The 21659-nt window shown below is 47.7% G+C and overlaps 6 protein-coding genes across 6 annotated transcripts; 2 read left to right on the top strand and 4 right to left on the bottom strand.

Moving 5' to 3' along the window:
• Positions 1–251: 251 nt before the first annotated feature.
• EURHEDRAFT_529053 (DNA-directed DNA polymerase alpha catalytic subunit POL1) lies at positions 252–7585 on the bottom strand. The gene is made up of 13 exons (XM_040787094.1): positions 7057–7585; positions 5270–7000; positions 4653–5210; positions 3855–4595; positions 2870–3798; positions 2055–2236; positions 1905–1987; positions 1294–1838; positions 1086–1236; positions 960–1025; positions 794–902; positions 507–722; positions 252–457 (listed from the first exon to the last, which is right to left on the bottom strand). Exons 1-13 carry the CDS (start codon positions 7441–7443, stop codon positions 333–335), a joined length of 5823 nt encoding a protein of 1940 aa, XP_040641221.1. The 5' UTR covers positions 7444–7585; the 3' UTR covers positions 252–332.
• Positions 7586–7864: 279 nt separating this feature from the next.
• On the bottom strand, positions 7865–9889 carry EURHEDRAFT_513408 (uncharacterized protein; the record flags this gene model as incomplete). Its single annotated transcript, XM_040786165.1, has 7 exons — positions 7865–7905; positions 7967–8892; positions 8947–9094; positions 9264–9376; positions 9437–9626; positions 9672–9697; positions 9753–9889. The coding sequence occupies 7 exons, from the start codon at positions 9887–9889 to the stop codon at positions 7865–7867; spliced, it is 1581 nt and encodes a 526-aa protein (XP_040641220.1).
• Positions 9890–10155: 266 nt separating this feature from the next.
• On the top strand, positions 10156–11831 carry EURHEDRAFT_375363 (putative DNA repair protein rad9; the record flags this gene model as incomplete). Its single annotated transcript, XM_040778733.1, has 6 exons — positions 10156–10269; positions 10338–10502; positions 10558–10693; positions 10746–10961; positions 11009–11631; positions 11682–11831. 6 exons carry the CDS (start codon positions 10156–10158, stop codon positions 11829–11831), a joined length of 1404 nt encoding a protein of 467 aa, XP_040641219.1.
• EURHEDRAFT_409746 (RCC1 domain-containing protein) lies at positions 11594–13136 on the bottom strand. Its single transcript, XM_040781176.1, has one exon. The coding sequence runs from the start codon at positions 13049–13051 to the stop codon at positions 11900–11902; it is 1152 nt and encodes a 383-aa protein (XP_040641218.1). The 5' UTR covers positions 13052–13136; the 3' UTR covers positions 11594–11899.
• A 740-nt stretch (positions 13137–13876) lies between these two features.
• Positions 13877–16032, bottom strand: EURHEDRAFT_375361 (putative MFS phosphate transporter; the record flags this gene model as incomplete). Its single annotated transcript, XM_040778732.1, has 3 exons — positions 13877–15386; positions 15455–15622; positions 15716–16032. 3 exons carry the CDS (start codon positions 16030–16032, stop codon positions 13877–13879), a joined length of 1995 nt encoding a protein of 664 aa, XP_040641217.1.
• A 4451-nt stretch (positions 16033–20483) lies between these two features.
• On the top strand, positions 20484–21374 carry EURHEDRAFT_513403 (uncharacterized protein; the record flags this gene model as incomplete). Its single annotated transcript, XM_040786164.1, has 3 exons — positions 20484–20603; positions 20656–21021; positions 21075–21374. 3 exons carry the CDS (start codon positions 20484–20486, stop codon positions 21372–21374), a joined length of 786 nt encoding a protein of 261 aa, XP_040641216.1.
• Between the last annotated feature and the right edge of the window lie 285 nt (positions 21375–21659).

Raw genomic sequence — 21659 nt, 5'->3', positions numbered from 1 at the left:
TAAAGATTAGGAGGAAAAAGGGGTGGATAAAGATTAGATAGTATGACACTCTATCGCGTTCAGGAGGGGGAAAAAAAAAAAGAGAGAAGGGAAGGGGGAATGAAAGGGAATAAGATGATGAGGATGAAGAAAGTGAATGAAGAGGAAGAAAACTGTTCAAGAAAAAAGATGGAAGGCGCTGGGCGGCGAATGCGACAATTGCCTTTTCTGGATTAGCGGGAGAAAATTTCCATCACCGCCTTTTTTTTTTGCCTCTTATCAGTGCCAAGTCTCGACCTAGTTCAAAATTTGTATATACCAAACTATTGACATTTTGATGTGTAGAATAAATTCTATACTTGATGGCCTAGTCCCATGTCCCAAAAGCTGCATTCCAATTCTGTTGCTCGGATGAAGATCTTGATGAGTTCTTCCACTCGGCTCGGTGAAGTCTTTCGCATGTGTGCCTCCAGCAGTTCTGAAAGTGTCATTTGCATATCTGAAAAAGAGGAAAAGAATATACTTACCAGATCCTAACCGGACGGCCTCCGTATAGTCTTCTGCAACGTAGTTCTCAATCCATTTCCAGTATCGGTTTCCTGTGCGGAGAGTCTGCTCCTCTGAATAGAGTCTTTCGGCAATGGCGCCGTATCCAATCAAGCAAGGGGCCAGCGCCATCTGTAATGCGAGCCAATCTTCTGATTGACCTACGTCGAGGATATATCTACTGTATCCCGTGCATGCTGTCGGACACAAGTCATCAGCGACAATCCGAAATCAGATCAGGACAACGGGATAGGGAATGTATGTGTACCAATCGTCTCAGGGAAGCTCTCCATATCTTGCTTAGACAATCCAAAAGAGGCACAGTAGTCTAGGTGCAATGCCATCTCACGTTCAATGTGCAATACAATCCGGGCAGACTATAACACGTTAGATTTCAACGCCATACTCGAATCATTCACAAGAAGTGGGCTTACCGCTGCAATAGATTCCATACTCTTCCCCTTATATGACGCCAGTGCATTGCTCCGGGCAAAGTGAACCTGTGAGTCCATCAGAAACTGCATTGATACACCAATAAATGAGGCAGTGAATAACCGTACCAAGTAGAGATAATCTTGCACAAGGTAATGCTTGAATCGTCCTTCGGGAAGTGAGCCGTTTGCTATACCCTGCACAAATGTATGCTCTGTAAAATGTTTCCATACGGGACGAACATCATCGCGGTCCAATACATATTCCAGAAATCGACCCCTTTATCCTGTTAGCAGATTGTCATAACGGATAACCGAGAAACTAGAATCAACGTACGGCGCAAAAGGCAGACTATAAAACGAATGGAAATGGTTAATCGGCCCACTTCCTTTCCCCAAATCAGTGCTGGTCTTAATCCCTGCCTCGACGAACCGCACGGCACCCCGGATGGCTCGCTTCAAAGTCTTGCCCAGGGCCAGATTGGCCGCAATGGCAGACGCAAGGGAACAGCCAGTGCCGTGCGTGTTCTTTGAAACCAAATAGTCCGTCTCGAAAAGTGTAACATCCTCCCCATCGTAAAGAACATCGACCACTAACGAAGCTTCACGTTGGTCACGAGCAATCTTATGACCCCTTGTCAGGGCCAAATGGCCACCCTTGAGCAGAACCGCCTTCGGTCCTAAGGTGCTGATTTGTTTTGCAAGTTGTATTAACGAAGGGAGATCTTCTGGTTCTAGGGGGTCCGTTCCAGCGTCTTTCAGTAAAAGTCTCGCTTCGGGAATGTTGGGGGTAACGACGGTCGTAATGGGGAGCAGTCTGGTGCGCAGTTCCTTGACGGCAGCTTCCGGTAATAATTGTGATCCGCTTGTGGATATCATGACCTATATTTCGCTCTGCGTTAACAATTGGACCATAGCTTTGGATGACCAGTGCGCAAAGATATATACCGGATCCAACACCACCGCAGGCACCTTATGCGATTCCAATGCCTCCGCAATGACATGGATGGTCTCCGTAGACGAAAGCATCCCTAGACACCATTCGATTAGAAAGAACCCTTCTTCGTCTCCCAATCCGATCATCCGATCATCCCTTACCCAATTTCACCACATCAGCCCCGACATCTTCCAAACTGGCATTGATCTGTTTCCTCACGAACTCCGCCGGAACGACGAAAATGTCCTGCACGCCCAGTGTGTTTTGCGCCGTGAGACCCGTCGTCGCTGTGAGTGCGTAACATCCGTGTGCAGTCAAAACCCGTTGGTCAGCTTCGAGACCCCTAAATTTAAATTGCTAATTAGTAACCTGCATATGCAAAAGTGAGCGTAGAGAGACATACGCGCCTCCCGAGCTGTCGGATCCGGCGATGACCAGGACCTTTTTTACCATAACGGTGAAACAGGAAAGATATATGGATTATAATCAAATAAAAAAAAATAAATAAATAAAATATGAACAGGTTCGAATACTGTTATGACTCCCAATTGTATCCCGAACAGCAACGCCTTGTTGAAATCACAGAGAAGTTGGCGGGACATCAGCGGGGAGCTGCCGTGGGGTTGGAAAACATCATAGCCGGATTTAACTAATTAATCTGAACTGTCATCGGTCTACTCCACGCAGGAGCTAGAAAATATAGGGACAAACTTGGAATCAATATGAAAAATTCAACGTAACAAACTAATGTCATTCATGCCATGATAATATTATGAACACCTCATAAATCATCGAGCCAGTTATGCTATCCACAGAAGAAACAATAAAAAAATCCCAATCGCATCCATATACCATACCAACCCAAGCATACTATATACAGATCCCCGTCATTACCATGCCACCAGGGCATGGCCTTACTTTTCACTAAAGCATGAAGCGGAACAAACTGTCCATCTCCACCCATTGCCGTCCGCACTTCTTCAGATAAGCATCCACCACGCTCTTAATAGTACCGAAACGAATCCGGTTGAATTCAATCAGAGCCGCTACACTGTCCTTCTTTTCTCCAGTCTCCTTTGCGGCCGCGGCCTTGATCTTGTCCGCATCAAAGAGACCAGCAAAGTAAAGCAGCTGGTTATAGAGTTGCTTTTCCGTGTATTCGTAAGACATTCGTCCCAGACAGCCTTCAGCATGGCCCCGCGGCCCAAGGCATCGGTGTCCATAGACGCTAATCTGGCGTGTACGGTTGCCACATGCAGAATCATCGCAAACGAGCCAGCCTTCGTAGTACTTGGAAGCCTGTGCTCGGATTTGGCTCTCCAGCTGGGCGACGATGGTTAGAACAGAGAACGGCTTCTGACAAACTTGGTTCGAACAGATGAGACCGTTGGGTGTGCACATGTTAAATGAAGCCGCCACTCCTTCGAACACTGACCTCTCCTTGCAGGATCGACATGTCAAGTTGAAGCGAACGGCATTCTCGAAACGGACAGAGTCTGGGATTTGTGACTCCAATGGGAATATGTCCGTGTTCTGCTGATTGCCTCCACTGGAGGTGTTGTTGATTTGATACTTGCGAACATCGAGTCCCAAGCATTCAGCCAGCCGCACGGCGTCTGTGCCTGGGATAGGGGCACAGAGACGTTCAATGGGAGGGAAGATCTGCTTGAGAAGGTAGAATTCAATGTCCGGCTTCAACCCCGAATCGGGTTTGATCACGTCTTGAAGGGTATACGACCGCTTCGCCGGGGGAAGGGAAGCGGTTTCTGCGTCTCCATTCGTCACAACGTACGAAATGACATCGTTGGGACGGACCGTTTTACCACGTGCAAGTTCACGTAGTGCGACCTGAGCCGGAGGCATGCTTTCCTTGTTCGGATATTCCTCTGGCCGTTTCGAAAGTTTCTATAAGCACAGTTAGCATGTTGCCAGAAAGCAAATAGTCTAACAGCTCGACCTACTGTGTAGATGACGTATTTCTGGACGTGAATTGAGTAGTCGTGCATTTTGGCGGCGAGGTCGCGTAGGTAGTCATGGACACGGTTGAGAACCAGTTCTTGGTCGTCACCCGAAAGGACCTCATTCAGAAGTCTTTGCGAAACTTCCTTGGACAAAGCACAATATTCACGTCTCCTCATGTCCAGACCCTTGACTTCGAGCTTGTCCACATACTTGCCATCCACTTCAGTCATGTTGATGGCCGCATACTTCTTCTTGGCATGCAGCAAGAGTCGACGGAAGATGTTGTCAATATCGATCTCTAAGAGCCGGTATCGTTCGTTGACGGTTTTCTTGAACTCCTCGCCGACTTTGAGGGCGTCGCTGACAGTGTCCATGTTAGTGTTAATCATAACGGAGTCAGTATCACCATAGATGACTCTAAGTTGGCTGCTTTCGGCCAACTCTTTGGTGCTCCTGAGAATCTCACGGCCCTTGAATGTGGTAAGCATGGCCAGGGGACGAGCGTAGAATCGACTCTGGGTGTAACCCAAGCATCCGTACATGGAGTTGGCAGTCAGTTTAAACGCTAGCTGCTTTGTATCCCACAGAGCAAGCTGTTCAGGTGTAGCACGTTTGTCTTTCATGAGCTTCTTCACTTCACGACGACGGCCAACGAGGGCGGCAATCAACCGAGGCAGAACACCCTGTTCCTGTTCTGAGGGAGGAACTTCGGGTACTTTTTCGTCGTTCTCATTTTCAGCCTGGAGAACATAGGATCAGTATAATTGAGACGAGAATGAGTGAATGAGATCACATACAGTTGCCGTTCGCTCGACTGTCGTGAAGCAAATGTTATACTCCTGAATAATACTGGGATACAAACTGTTGAAGTCCATAACAAGGATGAAACGATCGTAAAGGCCCTTTTCTGGTTCGAAGACGAGACCTCCCTTGAATTTGTCTTTCTTCTTCTTGTCGACCGATTCGTCTTCGTCGCCCTCCTGCATCTTTTCTTCTGCCTTTTGCAACTTGGATGCATACTTGTCAGGGCAAATGTACTTGTTTCGGTGAAATTCATGAAGCAGAATGTACTCGTTACGCTCCGCACGTGTACCGCTGAGCGTTCGTGCCCAAGAGTTACCGGCGATGTTTGTGAGAACTTTGGTCAAGGAAAGCATCTGAAGACGCAGCATAAGCGCAGCGATAAAGTAGGTATCTGTATCGCAATGGTTCACGAAGTTCATCAAGCCTTCTTTAGAAGTAGCCCATGTCTTCAGTGCTGCCTCGTGGTCCAATTCCTGGCGCAAATTGCCCTGACCAAGGTAAAGTTCACACATCTCGGTCAAACTCCACGATTGACACTTCATCATCAAGGACTACCAGCCATTAGCTTAGTCGTTGTCGTTACCATTATCCCGTGGACAGCAAGACTTACCTTGCCCATGTCGTTAGCAACATCACACATCAACCGTCCAGCAATCAGGTGCCTTTCAGCGAAGAACCCGCCACCCCGGTTGAAGTTCTTGGGCCATTCTCCACGCTTTAATCGTCCCAGACGATGCCAACCAGGCGTTTTCTTCTCTTTTAACCTGCTCAGTAGAATACTGAGGTCAACTTCCTGCAGCTGGTGCCCCATAATAACGTCGGGATCCGTTCTTTCGAACAAGGCCAGGAATTTACTGAGCAAAAACTGCTCGCTCTTTTCCAACATGAAAGTACCACGCTGCCTCTTCGCCTCGGCTTCGAAGCCCAGAGGATATGTCGAGCCAGGTGGGCGCATAACAGTAAATGTTTTGCAGGGCATTTTCTCGGGAGGTGTAGTATCTGTGATCGCGATGTTCTCGTAGACTCGGGCACTTGCAACAATAATTTCTTGCTTGTTCTCCCTCACGTTGAGTTGTGTTCTGAACGAAAGACTCATGAGCGTGAGTGGCGGCGCTTCGAGGTTCTCAGTCTCAGGGACAGGGTTGATGGAGGCCGGGTTCGAGACCTGACATTCAAATTTACACCAGGACGCATTGTTGACGGCAGAGAAGTCGGCCTCATTAATCTGCAACCAACAAGGACCCATGATGTTCTTCCACAAAACGAATTGCTCAAAGAGAGACGTGTTCGTTCCGAATACACGGGAAAATGTCTCTCCCTTGACATCCATTGGCAGGGTGGGCTTGTCGTAGGGGTAGAGGAGCTTCAGGTACTCTGTTTCCTTTGGAACATCTGACAGCTCAAATGCATATTTTCTCGTGCACGGCTTGATTTTATGCATCCCAACCTTAAGTCTCGACATCATTTCATCAACTTCCTCATAAACGTCCTTCATGTCAACTTCTTCGTCCGTTACCTTCCCATGCTTGTGTCGGTGTTCTCGTGGAAGGAAGTAAAGTTTCCGTAAGACGTTGTTGACCTTGATAAATGCACTCACGAAGGTCCCTGTTTGCTTGTTCTTCACTTTGCCAAACAAGCACAAATTGCCGTTTACTTCTGTGAAATCGATCCAGAACATGCGTAAGCTTCCATCTTCTTCGACGGCATCCTGAGCTTGAAGTTTGCCGAAAGTTCTCATCTCTGGTCCTGGTCCTCCTGGGCTGCTCAGGACATTCAATTTGCTCCTCACGTCATTCCACGAAGGACTCACAGTGTTGGGAGCTGGCTTGAGAGGCGAAGAGCTTGCGGGGGTCGGAAGGTTTTCCTGCTTGATCTTAGGAGGCAGCCGGCTACCGATCATATTAACGCTATTGTTTTTGTTCTCGTTGTCACCTGTGGCTTCTGCCACTTCCATCAGGTCGTTATCATCGTCATCGTCAAATTCCTCTTTCTTGATTGGGGTGGTCGTCCTTCGCTCAACGGCTTTGCTTATGGGAGACGAGGGCATGGGATCGCTCATCGGGACGTCGTCGTCATCATCGGCCTGGGGAAGCGGCCCGTCGTCGTCGATATCAGCGGGGAGCTCATGGCTGACAGGCGATATGGGACCAGCATTCTCGTCCCTCTTTTCGCGCTTCCCAACGGGTAGTTTCTGGGATATCGGTGGTGAGAGGATGCGAACTTTTCGTCGGGCTTCCGATTTGATCACATTAGGTGCGGGTACATGATTTGACACAACGTTCGTATCGACCTCGTTAAGGAGTCCGGCCATGAAAGAGTCGTCTTCAGCGGTAGCAATGGGCTAATGAAGATTTATTGTCAGCCTTCAATTTGACGCAATTGAACCGGCAAACCCACTTTTGGCTTCGGAGCAGATGCGGCACCGCTCTTGAAGTATTTCGAAATCCCATTATTGATCTTCTCTTTTCTCTGCTCCTCCTCTTCATGTTTCCTCTTAGCCGCCTTTCCCCTCACTGGTAATTCCACATCCTCGTCACTATCGCTATCGTATTGTGGTGCACCTTCATTCCAGACTTCTCGACCGTCGTCCGCATACCCTGCGCCGTTGTCGTCGACGACGAAATCGTCCTGGTCAAGTCGATTCCGGATAACATCCTTGTACCCCTCATCGTCGACCTCGTCGTAGATATCTCCCTGATCCTCTACTTCGTATGTATCGATACGCTTCTTTCCGGAGGCACGGAGAGCCCGCAGCTCCGCAATTCTTTCGCGAGCAGTAGGCATGGGGGACTGCTTTGATGATTAGATTGAATAGTTGGCGTCCATTAATGGGCTGTTTGGTATCTAAAATCTGCCAAGTAGAGATCTTTTTTTTTTAAGCAAATTGATAATCCAGGCAAAGATCGGGGAAGTGTGTTTCCTGGGGGAAGGGATGGCAGCAACAAGCGGTTCGCGTAGGATATGCGGGTCGCGTCTCTGAACGCGACCGCAACGCGCTTCTGTTAAATGGTTTCTGGACAGCGAAACCAATCATGTTCGAGTCATTGTTGATAGTAGAAGAGAAAGAAAAAATCACTGATAAACTCCGCAGAGCAGAATCTCTTTGGTTCGTTTATAATGACTTCAAGTAAATTACAGTCTAGATACTGGCGATAGTTATCCAGAATCTCAACCATTACACTACCATAAAGGGAATATTGAAAGATCAATCTGAGAAGTCCTCTGAACTCATATCACTAAATTCCTCTGACCTTTTGATTAGCAAACTACCACCTTCGCTAGATTTGACTTCCACATGAGTACTCACCTTGCGCCAGGCCGAATTCAAACGATCCACCGACCAGGATATCTCGTATTGAATTTTGCGCATCCTCCGAAAGTTCGGCCTCTGTTATCGAGTTCATAATTGATAGATTGAACCCATGGCTACCTGACTTGAGCTTAGTGACGAAATTAATAATCGCCTGTTCCGAGAACTCGCTGAGCGCTTGGATGACCAGACTTCGCAGTTTGGGCAAACAGCGGAATGCAAGCCAAATGCTATCATCGAAGTAGTCACCATCGATCCAGAGTCTCTCCACGCGCGGGATCAATGCAACCAAAGCCATGACGTGGTCCGGAGTGAAGCCGTTGGATACTCCCTTGAGTTCGAGTACACGTATTTCATTGAGTTCAGCAAAGGCCTGGACGAGATGCACGTTATCCTCAACCGGCTCCATGCCTTCTCCGTTGAGATAGAGGTTCTGTAGTGTCTTTTGTGACCCCAAGGTTTCATGAAACCCCCGGGCCTCAGCCGCGGCATAGTCAGACAACGAAAGGGTAGTCAGGCGAGGCCCACCGTTAGCAAGGGCCTGGGATAACAATGTGTTAGGGTCAAAGACAAATCTCCTGATGTGCAATTCTTTTAGTGACTTGCAACTATGGATCCATTGACCAAGATGCGTAACAATCGACTCGACTAGGGCATTGTCCACTAAAACCTTCGAATCTGTCAAGGCCAGCGCCCTTAGGGCTGGTAGAGCTGTTAATGAGGGCAGCGATGTGATGGCATTAAGACTGAGGGAAGTCAGTTTCAGTTCTGTTAATGAACCCAAATGGGAACTGAGGCCACTGATCGAGTCGCTGCTTAAAAAGTTAAAACTGATAACCTCGAAATGCTCAAGTGTATGAGGCCTCAGCTCGTTGAGGAACCGTTCAGATTCAGCCTCTGTGTGCCAGGGCCCGTTACTTGCCCTAATCACAACAGGGTCAGTATCCGAGCAAAAGCATTTGTGTCCAGTGACATACCATCTGTACGCTGTGATTCGCTTGAACTCAGGACAGTGATTGCGGATCTTGTTTCCAACGGACTGCGTGAGATTTCCTCCATCCCAAATTGATAGAGTCTGCAACGACGGTAGATGCTCAATCCAGTCGGAAAGTGTATCAGTTGAGACTTGATATCCACACATTAGTGTCACCATTAACGCTATTTTACGACAAAAAACTTACTGTTACAAGACAGACCTCGTATTGAATTTGTATTTTTGATGATCGCTTTGAGGAATTAGCTTGATGATGAACAATGAACCTCTCCTGGTCTTAACTACGGATGGAGTGATTACCTGAGCCAATCCCAGTCACTAATAGAGGAATGTCTTGGGCAATTCTCGATCGAAGCCTTCTATCCCAATTATGTTGGCCTGCGGCTTCACGAAGTTCTGGTGTAAAGAAATAACTATACACCTGTCAGACGAGGAAAGGGACCAAATGTTTCTGTAGCTTCCAGAACACTCACTCATGTGTCTTGCCTCTGAACCCCGGGTGACTGAGTAAGTCGGATAAATCCTCAAGGTTCAAGTGCCGTATATAGTTGCGATATGGAAGATAGGTCTGATCAAGCGCGGACAGGATAACAGAGCGCCACATAGCCGCCCATTTCCAAATTGTCCTTTCTTGCTGTCGTTTAGCATTTTCAATTGAGCCCCCTGTACGTCGAGCCTTGATCTGCTCGTCTTCTGTTGCGCCGCCACCGGTCACTGGCGCGGTATCATACAACCTGGGATGTCATGAGTCAGCAAATATGCGCACCATGATTTCATGTCGGTACATACTGATAGAGAATCGTCAATGCGGGCTCTGTGAAGTACTTCGAACTCAGTGCAAATTGATAAATGGTGTTGTAGTCCCTTTCGTCTCGGAGCTGATCTAGGATCATATACAGGACCTCGGCCGGTAGGCTGGGTGCCATTTTCACACGTATCACACTGCAAAATCAACAAAACATAATATTGGATACTTCTTTTCTTAGTTCTTTGACTCTTCTTGCCGCAATGGACAATTCATTGGATTCTTCGTTGTAAATGTATCAAGTCAAGTTTGGGAGACACCTTAGTTACTTGGGCTTCGGGAGGATTATGTAATCTTGCGTCGTGCCGCGAAGAAGCATCCAGGATCCTCCTACGAGCAACGATATATAGTGAAGAAGAGGATAATCTCGCTCGTTTAATAGGAGTAATGACTCGCCTGTCTTTCTCTATAACACCAGCTTCACTGATCAAACTGCATGAAGCTCTAACATGCTTGGTCAAATTCAACGAGAGCGTTGCCCTCGAGGCCGAATATGACTTAGTACGCTTTATCTCCTGCATAAAAAACCAAAACATTGAATTGCTGACAATCAAAACGTATGATTAAAGCTTCGTTTAAGTGTCCTCAACTCTACCAAAACAGCATATTCAGCATTCGTGCTCGAAGCGGATGATTTCTTCGAGAAATACTCGTTCAGTCCAAACAAAGACATTTCGTCTGCGTCCAGCAGTAATAGACGACCAGATAGATTTTGTTGTCAAATTTATCTCAAGGTCAGAATCAATTCCCAAGAAAGATAGTTCCCATACAGACATTAACAAGAAATAGGCACTTCTCTCAGTCTTCAAAGGAAGGACTAGCGAAAAGGACAAAGACACGGCCATTGAGCGCTGTGAGGTCGAGATACGCGAAGACGCGCAGCAGACGGAATGCAGGCTCGTTATTCGAATGATTTGTGGACTTGGTATGATATCCAATCTATCATGTACTATGTTGGCGAAATAACCGGCGTATAGGCGTTATCAAATCGTACAGGCTTACTTATGAACCTATCCATGTCCAACATGCGATCTTTGACAGATCAAGAACAGCAAATAAATGGACTATCGAGCCTAAGTTTTTGAGAGAGATAGCGGATCATTTCAGTCCATCTGCAGAGCAATTAGACATCCACCCCGAAGGAGATAAGGCCATATTCACAAGTTTCACCACGAAAATTGCAGAGGGCAAAGGTAGCGGTTCACATGCACTCTTTATGTTCTATACTGACAGCTTGCAGAAATCCTCAAACAACCCGTCCACACCTCCGTCGCCATCGACAAAAAGGACTTCGAAGATTTTCTCGTAGAAGAAAGCCTCCATATCGCCATCAGCATCAAAGACTTCAAAGCAGCCATTACCCACGCCGAAACCGCAAATGCACTCCTCACAGCCCGCTACACACGTCCATGCCGTCCCCTGCAACTATCCTACGAGTTCGAAGGCGTCAAGGCAGAGTTCACGCTGATGACAAAGGGCGAGGCAGGTGGTGATGATGTCCCGAATTCTTCGCGGGGTACTGCTCATCAGTCGCTGGCAAGACAGTCACAACCAACGGCGCAGGTTAGTGCGAATAGATCTGGCAGTCGGGCTCCGGAAAACAGGCGGACAGACATGCCCCCGCCTCTTCCTCCTGCGGCTGCGCGGAGCCGCAGCCGGCCTATCCGTCCACTGACGGGGACACCTTCCACTTCGAGGAAAACAAATAACAAGAATACGGAAAATGAGCGGCCTGCAGTAGCTTCGATGGAATTCGATAGCCTGTTCGTTCCCGCAGACGATGATAGACAGTGGGATGTACCTAATGATGATGATGAAGAAGAAGCGGAAGATATGCTTGGATGGGATGCAACAGCGGATCAGGTTAGTGCAAGCGGGCATTGTCGAGTATGGCTAATAGTTGAATCCTGTAGGAGACGTTTAGCGCGAGCCTTGGGCGGTTGCAAGATAACGAGTCTCATACACTGCGCAGAGATGAGCCAGTTGAGCTGGAGCAGGATGATATGGGAATTCCACCCACACAGCGCATGTCCCAACTCCATGGTCTCGGTCTCTTCGATTGAGAATTTCCTATGCCCCAACCCAACATCAAATGACAACAAAGGCGCAAGGGAAATATACTGGGCTGGGGTCACGACGTGATGACCCAACTAGTAGCGCAGCCCGCCCCAATACCAACAATAACGCGCTCATGGCCAATTTCAGATATATCGATCCTATTATACCTCTCCTTAACATTTCCCTGGGCATCAATCTCAGTACCACAATTCCCATGCTCACCCCATCCAAACACCGCGACCGTCCCATCATCAAGAAGGGCAAGCGCATGCTCACTGCCCACAGCCAACATTTTCGCACTGGGTAAATCCGCCGGGGGAAGTTGGCCACGGTCATTCCGGCCCCAGGCCGTTATAGATGCATGACCCTCCTCTTGACGTTGATGGTGTACATAGATCGCATGCCAACCGGCAGAGATACCAGTATATACCGGAAGCACACGAGCGCCATCATTAAAAAAAGAACCAGGCTGTCCAGAAAGGACCCCCCATTTATCACCACTCGATCCCAGAACCACGTACTCCCCTTTTTCTTTATCACCCGAAACAACCGTAAACTCTCGTCCACAGGTAACAGCCGTCGCGTAGAATGGCACATCCGCAATCTTGACAGGTGACCATTCTATTTTTCCTGCTTTTGCACCTTCCCCGAGTTGTCCTTTCCTCGCACCGCCCCAGCCGTACACTTCGCCGTTTGATAGGACAGTGGCTGTATGGCCCATGCCACTGGCGATCGAGACCACACTTGTCCTGGGAGGGGGGAAGTTGGATATCGGGATTGGCGTAGGAGATTGTGTTCTAGCAGTACCAAGACCAAGTTCGCCTTTTGCCCCTGTTCCAAGCACGAGAGTCACATTGTCATCTCCAGACCACGCGACTAGGAAGCTCCCCTCCCATGTTGCAGACATATCCTTGAACGTATCAAACACCTTCCCATCCTCTGTGGTGAGAACAACCCGTCTGAACCGCAATATCGACTCATCATCTTTTCCCTGTTGTTGTTGTCGCCCACACCTCCCATCCACATTACACCCCGCTGCATAAACGGCTCCATTCCCGAAAAGCACGAGAGTGTGATTCCCACCCGCTGCGATTCGGATGATATCATTCTGCGTAGTAGGGTCTGGGTCTTCGTAGAATAGACATCTTGTAGGTATCGATACGTCCTCTACATGGCCCAGAGCTAGTTGGCCGCAGCTGTTGGAGCCGAACGCGAAGAGGGGCATGTTCTTTGCTCTGTATATATGGTATGGTATGGAAAAGGAAATTCAAGCCCCAAAGTCTCGTGTCGATAACAATAATCAATAGTACCACAAAGCGAATTCCCTTGTTCGGATAGAGCATCTCGTAAATATCAAACCCCACCGCGTTCACCGCCTTAATCGGCACATAAATCTCCGCTCCGCTCCGCACACAGCAGAGTCGGCCTAACCTTTTTCTCCTCCGGAAAGGTGGGCGGAAAGTGTCGATTGTGCAGAATCTGGTATAGATGTCGTGCAGCTCCGGAGATAGTAGTAGCTATTAAGCTCGGCCGAGTAGTAACCAAAACTCCGGGTTGCAACGACGTCACCTCGTAGATATGCAGTAGCATGTATGTAATAGATCGGACGTCCATGCCGGTTGTACGGAAGATAAGGAATCACGAATAAGTTGAGTTACCAGAATCGGATATCCAGTAACATTTGAATCATTTAGTTACATTGACCTCTAGTGATGGTTCTCCACACAACCGCCCAAACGCCCGATGATTTCAAAACCATCCGCTCCATGACAAAAACAGACATGTTTTTCAAATGCAGCACAATGCAAGGCATGAATTGAAAACCAGTTTTCAAGGTTGCACATTTTCACATTCGGGTATGTTCATCATAAAAAAAAAACATAAAAGAAAAGAGGGAAAGAAAAGCATAAACATGAAGAGAAAAAGACGAAGCACCTGCTCCACATCATTATCCAAGTATGTAAAGAGAACAATAACACTCTATGCACAGCTTCGGGGTATAGTAAAAAAAAAAAAAACAACGAAAGATAAAAAGCAACGACGAAATCTATCACTTTTCTTCATACGAGTCTACCGAGTCACCTTCCTGGGCGGCGGGAGGAAGGGCAAAGTTATCGGCCTTGTTCGGACCGGTCTTCTCCATCGGGCGGAACATGGGGCTTGTCCGGTGGAAATAGGAGTGAACATGACCTTCAAAGAGAGTGTCATCGGTGTCCACTGGGAACTCTTCGCCAGGGGTCTTTTCGGAAACTTTGAGGGCCATCGCGGCTTCCCACTCAGCACGGTATTCCTCGACCTTCTGCTTGTAATCCTCTTCGGCATCGTAGTACTTTCCAACGCCGCGCAGACGTTCCCAGAGAGACAGATGCTTGGAATGAACGGCCGGGCCATGATACTCATGCTCACGGCCGGCGCGGAGGTAGTTCCAGCGACGCTCCTGCTCCTTCAAATCGAGACCAGTGGTGTCAGGCAGGAAAAGGAAAGTCAAGAGCATGCCACCCAGACCGAACCATGGAACCACGTAGAACTTGGTCTGCGTATCGATGTAACTGTATAGAACGGAAGCCAGGAGAGCACCAAGCTTTCCTGCAGCAGCGGACATACCATGAGCAGTGGCACGGATCGGGGTGGGGAACACTTCGGCAGCAACGAGGAAAGTGACGGAGTTTGGACCGAATTGGTTAAAGAAGGAACTCAGGAAGTACATGGTCTGGAATTCCTTGATATGCTCTGGGGAGGTGTAGTATTCGTAGTGGAAAGCCGGAACGATGAAAAGGATGAAACACATCAGGAAACCGACCATCTGCATCCATTTGCGACCATAGAGCTTGTTGTCAATGAGGAAAGAGGCCAAGTAGTAGCCAGCCAGCGAGACACCGACGTTACACAAGTTCCACAACCAGGTGGGCATAATCGAGTGGGATCCGGGGCTGATAACGCTGATGAATTCAGATTGGAACAACTTATTGCCGTAGAAGAAGACATCGTTGGCAAACCACGCGCCTGCGGTGGCGACAATGCGGAAGCCGAAATACTTGAATGTCAGGCCAAGAGATTGACGGTCATAGCCCGTAACAGAAGAGTTCTTCTTGGCCGCTGCTAACTGCTTGCTGGCCGCCTTCATGTGGTAGGCACGATGGTAAACCAGCCAGAGCGTGCCAACAGCCGGAATGGCGAACGACACACGGTAAGTCCACTGAGCGGCGACAGCCGAATACGGAGGGTTACCGGAACCGTGGTGGAAGCAGAGGAGCAAAATGATGAGGATAACCTGGTTGAAGAATTGACCCCAGCCCTGCATTAAGAATGCGCTGGTGACTTTACGCCCACGGTGCAGACGGTCTTCCTTGGTCGAGATCTTTCCAGAGCCAACGGCATTTTCCATACCGCTCGTGGCAGTCATAGGATATTCACCGCCAACACCAATACCATAGAAGAACAAAGACCAGGCATAGCAGATTACCCAGCCGTTGAGAGTAACACCCCAGGCGGCCGTAAGCATCAGCAAACCGATAAACATGATGGCTGCATCTTGAATGAGACCCCAGCGACGGCCCAGCCTGATTCAGGTTAGAAAGAATTCCGAGACAAAGGCCAATAAAAATAAAAATCAATAAAGAGAACGTACCAGTCACCCACAAAGCCCACCAGAATCTGACCAACAATGATACCAATGATTTCCAGGTACTCCACGGCGTTGATCCACTGCTCATTGCAAACCTCGTGGGTATCCCAGCAGTTACTGAACGCATGTTGGAAGAGAGGTTTAATGTTTCCGATCGAGAACAGCACATAACTAAAAGCAAGGTATATTAATATTTGAGTTCATGTCACTCGAGGAATGCGCCCTTTCTGTCACCCCAGATTCTGGAAAATAAGGAAAGCTTACCCTTCTAGACCAAGACCAGCACCGGGGAGAACCATATTCCGGAAATAATACGACATTGGCGACAATGGGTCGTTCTTGAACATTTGCCAGATGTCACCCAATTCACGCTTGGACTCTTTCGCATCGTAGGAGCCCACAAAGCGGATCTTCTTCAGCAACGGCAGGTCGGCCCAGTAGGTACCTTCGGGAGTGTAACAATCATCGGGGCGGATCAAAGCGTCAAAGGCACCCTTCTCGTTGATATCCATGTCCTCGAGCGGCTGATGGGTCCCCGACATGTCGGGGCCATGAGGCGCACGAAGACCGAAGTCCGTCATCCTGAGACTGATTCTGTTGTAGAACCGTTGTTTCGTAGCTGTAGTACCGCCGTATGCGTAGGTGTATGCGGTTGGATTTCTTCTCTCACAAGGTGATCAGCGAACCAGCCAAGATGCGCTGGTGGTCTTGAGTAACCTGTAAAAAAGAGAGCAGGAGACACGAGGGAGAACGACGGGATGGGAGGACAAGCGGACGAAGGTAGAGGGAGGAAAGCTAATGGCCTAAGGATGCAAGCCAAGTCGGACGAGGAGGGATTCCAAGAGTTGACAAGAAAAGATATCCGGCTAGTATTATATATTGGCGAGGGAAGACGAAGGAAGAAAATAAAACCTAGCACCTACCGGGACGAGACTCCAGACACATGACCGAATGACACGTTCTGATAAGCCAGAGGGAAAAAAGCGCGGGTCCACGGGACGGCGGACTCAAGGCCGGAGGAGGCGACGCTGTCAGTGGTGGGTATGTCTATTACTATGGAGCGCAGGTGGCGGGTCAAGCCCCCATCGGACTAGTTCACCAGAGTTTAACCGCCAAGATGCAGAAGGAAAAAAAGTAAAATTTATATTTACTTTTAAAATTTGCTACATACATTCTTTTATACATATATACTCCGTACGGCATACTTTTCTGCATTCAAGATGCCCTACGTGAACGGTTAAAGTGGTGGCTCTTTCCCAGTCAAAGACCCAGTATGTTCTCCGTAAGAGACCCATCATTACAGTCTAGTACGGACTAGTTGAAGACCGAGTGCGGAAAGTGAGCGGAGTCCAGGGAAGGGTCGACAGATCATGCATCGTCCTGACCAATCAATGGGGGCACGTGGTGGCAGAATCTGCTGCAAGATCACCGCTTTCTGGAAATCGTTTAGATGGAGGGAGCCAATCAGCGGGGTCGTTTTACTTACGGTATTGTACGGCTTATACACACTTAGTCAGTGCACTGCTCATTCTGTCCAACATAGAACAGAACAATATATAATTCTCCATATATACTCTGTACAGTATCCTGTTTGATGCAGAACATTCAGGCTATCGTGGCATTGCTAGGCAAAGACATATCTCGCATACAACTTGATTCAGTCAATGTATAGAAGAGCCGATCATACATGCGCTCTTTGTTGTCAACATATCAATGATGCTGGTCATAGGACAATAATAGTACAGAGATCAATGCTGACATGGTTAATGCTGATGCTCACTCGTGGCTGACTTGCAATAACAATACCCAAACAGGAACAACCCTAACTCAGGGTTCCCTGCACGTTCTTATCTTGGCATCAGATCTCTCGACCAGTCAGTGGCCGTGCTGCCAGCACGTTGCTGCTCTGCCTTCTCTCTACCGTTTCGGTCACCACTGTTTATCCATCAATCTTTCTCTGCCGTATTCCATGCTGTCGTCGTTTTGACGGAAAACCCCGAACATATTATGATATACATGCTCTCGTTTGGTTATTCCCGTTTGTCAGGATTGTCACCCCCGTCACTTTAAGTTCATCATGAAACATCTCCCATGGTTTTGCTAGTGGCTACTATCTGTCATAGCGGTAGTAGAGCCGAGTCTACAGAGTATTTCATCCTCCTCCTATTCCTACTGGTAAGCAATTAGAGTGCAACGCCTCGTGTTGCGTATGTAGTCCTCCGAGTCTAATGCACTCGTAGCTTTTCCTCCGTGCTTGCATCCCGGTCAGGCAGGCATAATGATAATAATAATACCGCAATCTATTTCCGTCCTTTGCTCTCTGTCTGCCATTTGAAGTACGCTATACGGAGAAACAATGCCAGATAATTCTGGAAGACGGAGTTATAATCTCCCTGGCTCAAAACGCATGCGCTGTCCAAGTCACGTTGCATACCGCCATCCTGTGATTGGTCTTCCTGCAGGGCAGATTTATCGTTCTGTCAGTCCACCTGTCTCTCGTCGAGATTACCTCGTTCTTGGAATTGCTTGATGAGCTTGTCTAGCCCATAGCTTGTCTAGCCCATAGCTTGGATGGCATGATGGTGGATGACAATGTCCGTTTCTAAACTCCGTGAAGCTGTCGAGCAATTGGACTCGTGGTTGAATTTTCCGTCACCGTGCCACGGCGCTCAGATCTCAGATGACAACTTCCGTCCCTATCCTCCTGCGTTTACATTCGTGCTGTAATTCTCCTTGCTCATTGGGCTCTGATAATTGGTATCATGATGCCTTGGTCGATCCAGTAACGCCCCATGCGCTAAACAGCTGTGGGAATTATTATTTTATTTTTATTTTGAATTTTCATAAGTCATATCCGATGAACTCGGCAATAAGATCAAAGACCGTATTCGGCCAGGGTGTCGGCAACAAAACTGGGATCAAGCCAACACCGCAATCCCACCTATTGTTTGGGATACCCTGACTTGTAACTTGGCAGACATCAAATGTGACCAAGAAAACATTGCGAAACGCAAAAAGATGATCAATCGCAGTGGGATGTACATCCATCACTGCCAACCGCCAAGCCCATAGTGCCAAGCCCTACTTACGAGTCCTTCACGACGAAGAAGCAGTCAACAACCAGCATCATGAATCAGGCTACAATTTTTTTTTTTTTTTTTTTTTTTTTTTTTTTTTTTCCAGAAGAGCCAGGAACAAAGCCTATTCGACCTCTATGCCAAACACAACAGTCCAACTTGCAAATCGGGCAGCAGAAGCGGAGGATCGACATGGATCGACAGTGGCAGTGAAACTCCCTTACAAGTGGTACAGCGCATGTACATACTGCAAGTTGTTTTTGGTTTTTTCTCAGATTCGCCATACGCGGAAGGAGAGCACGCGCTTTCCTTCTTGATCGGTTGGTAGATAAAGCAGAGAGATCGGTAGGCATTCATTTTTTGGTCTTGGGTTTCATCATCCCGCGTGGCGGGGTCTGGATACTGTTTATGGATATTTTGGGGATATCAACGACCTTGGCAGGTAGATACCGAGGATAGAGCGCTGTGAGTTTGCTGATGTGACCTTGCACTTTGCATATGGTACTCTGCAGTCTTTGGGTTGTACGAATGATATCACCCAGCTGATATCCCAAGATAGAACCGAATAGGGGATTTAGATTTGAACTCATCTGTCTGGAATTATGCATTTCTTTATTCCTGTTTCTCGGTTTGATCTTGCTTTACAACATCTTAATAAACAAAACATTCGGTTGTAGCATCACGGGAGTTAACATTACGGTGCGAATATATATTTTGCAGAGCGCGGACAACCGCAAGGTGATAACTCGCTCTTCATTTTTACATATCGAATAGGCTCACCATCAATATCCTATGAATAGCATATTCTGATTGAGGTCCCAAGATGTATAGAACAAATGTGCACAAGCGGTAGGCACGAATAGGTAATGGACCCATCCGCTAGATTTCATGCACGGACTGATTGCTAACATCTATCAGCAGGCATGGAGCAAGTAAGTTACACATTCTGTCTCAATAAAATCATAATACTTGGCCGATACCTCTTGCTCTTCTGCAATTCAATCACTATACATCGGCGCTCGGTGAAGCGGAATCGTCACTTCAGGCGATACCCAGAAGAACGGTACTCTGCGCTTCCCACCCTTGGTTTCGTGCGCTTAGGCGTTTTTGTCTTCTCTTTTACAAGGTTTCTTTGTTGAAATCGAACAGTCGACTGAACCAATTCATTGCTGGAAGTGAGGTTATTTCAATTCACCACTTTCTTGGTTTAATGACGTTAGGATCGGAGATGATCTTATATAGTCGAAAGAGGTTGGGAGACTTACCACACGCGGTTATAAAGCGAAGAATGCGAGATATCATTTCTGTTGGCGGCTGGTGCCATTGTTTATGATGCGGGACGCCGAGAGAGACAAATGCCCTGGATTTATCTCGGTAGCCCGCCGAAGATCTAAGCATCACCAACACCAACCCGAATGCCCCCCGTCTGGTTGAATCTATGAAGTGCCGTTGATAAGATCGCTAAGGTGGTCTGATAAGAAACATACCAGAAGTGGGCGGTCGACATTCTTTCCACTGGCGGGGGACAACACCATCGGAATGGAAAGTTTTCAGTATCCCTTCTACCAGGTGGTGACCAGTAGGGAATTGAAAATGCAACGGATGTCAATTCCATACTATATGGAGGATTGGATTCGAATGCCTGCATGAACATCACGCACGGTTGGGTTGTACATAGTACTCTACAGAGTATAGACCTGCGTTTCAAAGGCCGACCTCACGAAAGAATGAAACACAAGATTTCTACCCACGTACTACTAGAATGTGACTATCATTCTGGCCGTTAGAGTAGATCCAGGATTAGAACCAGACAGATCTTTTATGTACGGGAGATGTCTCTGTGAAGCATCCATCTATCCATTTACCCATCTATATATCTACCCATCTATTCATCTGTCTATTACGAGATTATGCTCAGCACAGCAGTATACAACGAATATAACGTTCCATCCAAAATGCCTAATTGGGTCAGACTACTTCCAACGATATGGGCGTTTATCGCCTTTGTCCTTAGTTTATTATGTCTTTTTTCGGGAACCAGGATGGATTTCCTGACGGGAAATGATATCTTTACGGTGAGTCTCATCTGGTCTATACTGAGCGTATATGTACCTGCTAACAGCTCAGCTTTATACGCCTATCGGCAATGGCACCAGTCTCCAAGACTTCTATTCGATTTTTCCTATGTCCTACTGTGGGGGATTTCTAGGGAACGGGATGAATATGAGCGGTTGCTCGGGCTACGATGTCCTCTTCACGTTCAACGCGACGCAGATATTACTAGAAAATTCGGGGAACAGCACGTCCTTGGAAAGACTCGGATGGCCGACTGCCATCAGCGATGATTTCGAAGCGTTTTCGGCAACGACACAGAGTATGGGGGTGTTTTATTGTATCGCGGCAGGCATTGCGGCAATTGCGGTATTAATCCGATTCGGGCTGCTGATTGCTCAACGGACCAAACAGATGATATTCGAACTCCTGGTGTTATTCGTGAGTATCCTTGATAATAGCGGGATATAATATTGCGCTGATAAAACGTCTAGCTTGGCTTCGCCAGTCTCAGTGTTGCCTCGGTTATCGCAACCGTGATTGCGCTCCAATTCGTCAACCTGGTCAACTTGCATGGCCGCAAATCCCGAGTCACCGCAGAATATGGTCAGCAGTTTCTGAGTATGACTTGGGCAGCTACCGGACTGTTGCTTGCTGGAAGCATCGCGAATCTTGTCTTTGTACTGATGGATCGGCGGTCGGAGACTGGATATGTTCCGCCTATTGAACACGACGAACACGACGAACACGACGAGCCGGACGAGACGCATGGGCCGAAGGGAATGGAAGATTAGGAAGGTTAACGAGTCGGGATATATTATTGAAACGAAAGAGGTATAGACACTTGCAATACTTCAGAGTGACTGTTAGGAGAACATTCGATGAGACGAAAATCATCTACCAGATTCTATGGAGTGGGGCCGTCGAGTGATGTCACCGTGGAGTCTCGCTTGTTGAAAGTGCAGGAAGTACAGCTTCACATCTACTATGAGAGTAAAAACGAGATTTAATGTGTACGGCCATATAGAGATAATGATATAGATACCAAATTCAACTGATTGCATGTATGAACCGCCATG

The sequence above is a fragment of the Aspergillus ruber genome (genome assembly GCF_000600275.1).
Source record: "Aspergillus ruber CBS 135680 unplaced genomic scaffold scaffold00005, whole genome shotgun sequence".
Taxonomy (NCBI): Eukaryota; Fungi; Ascomycota; class Eurotiomycetes; order Eurotiales; family Aspergillaceae; genus Aspergillus; species Aspergillus ruber.
Note: the sequence above shows the minus strand (reverse complement) of the source record. Positions and strands in the feature narration are given on the sequence as shown.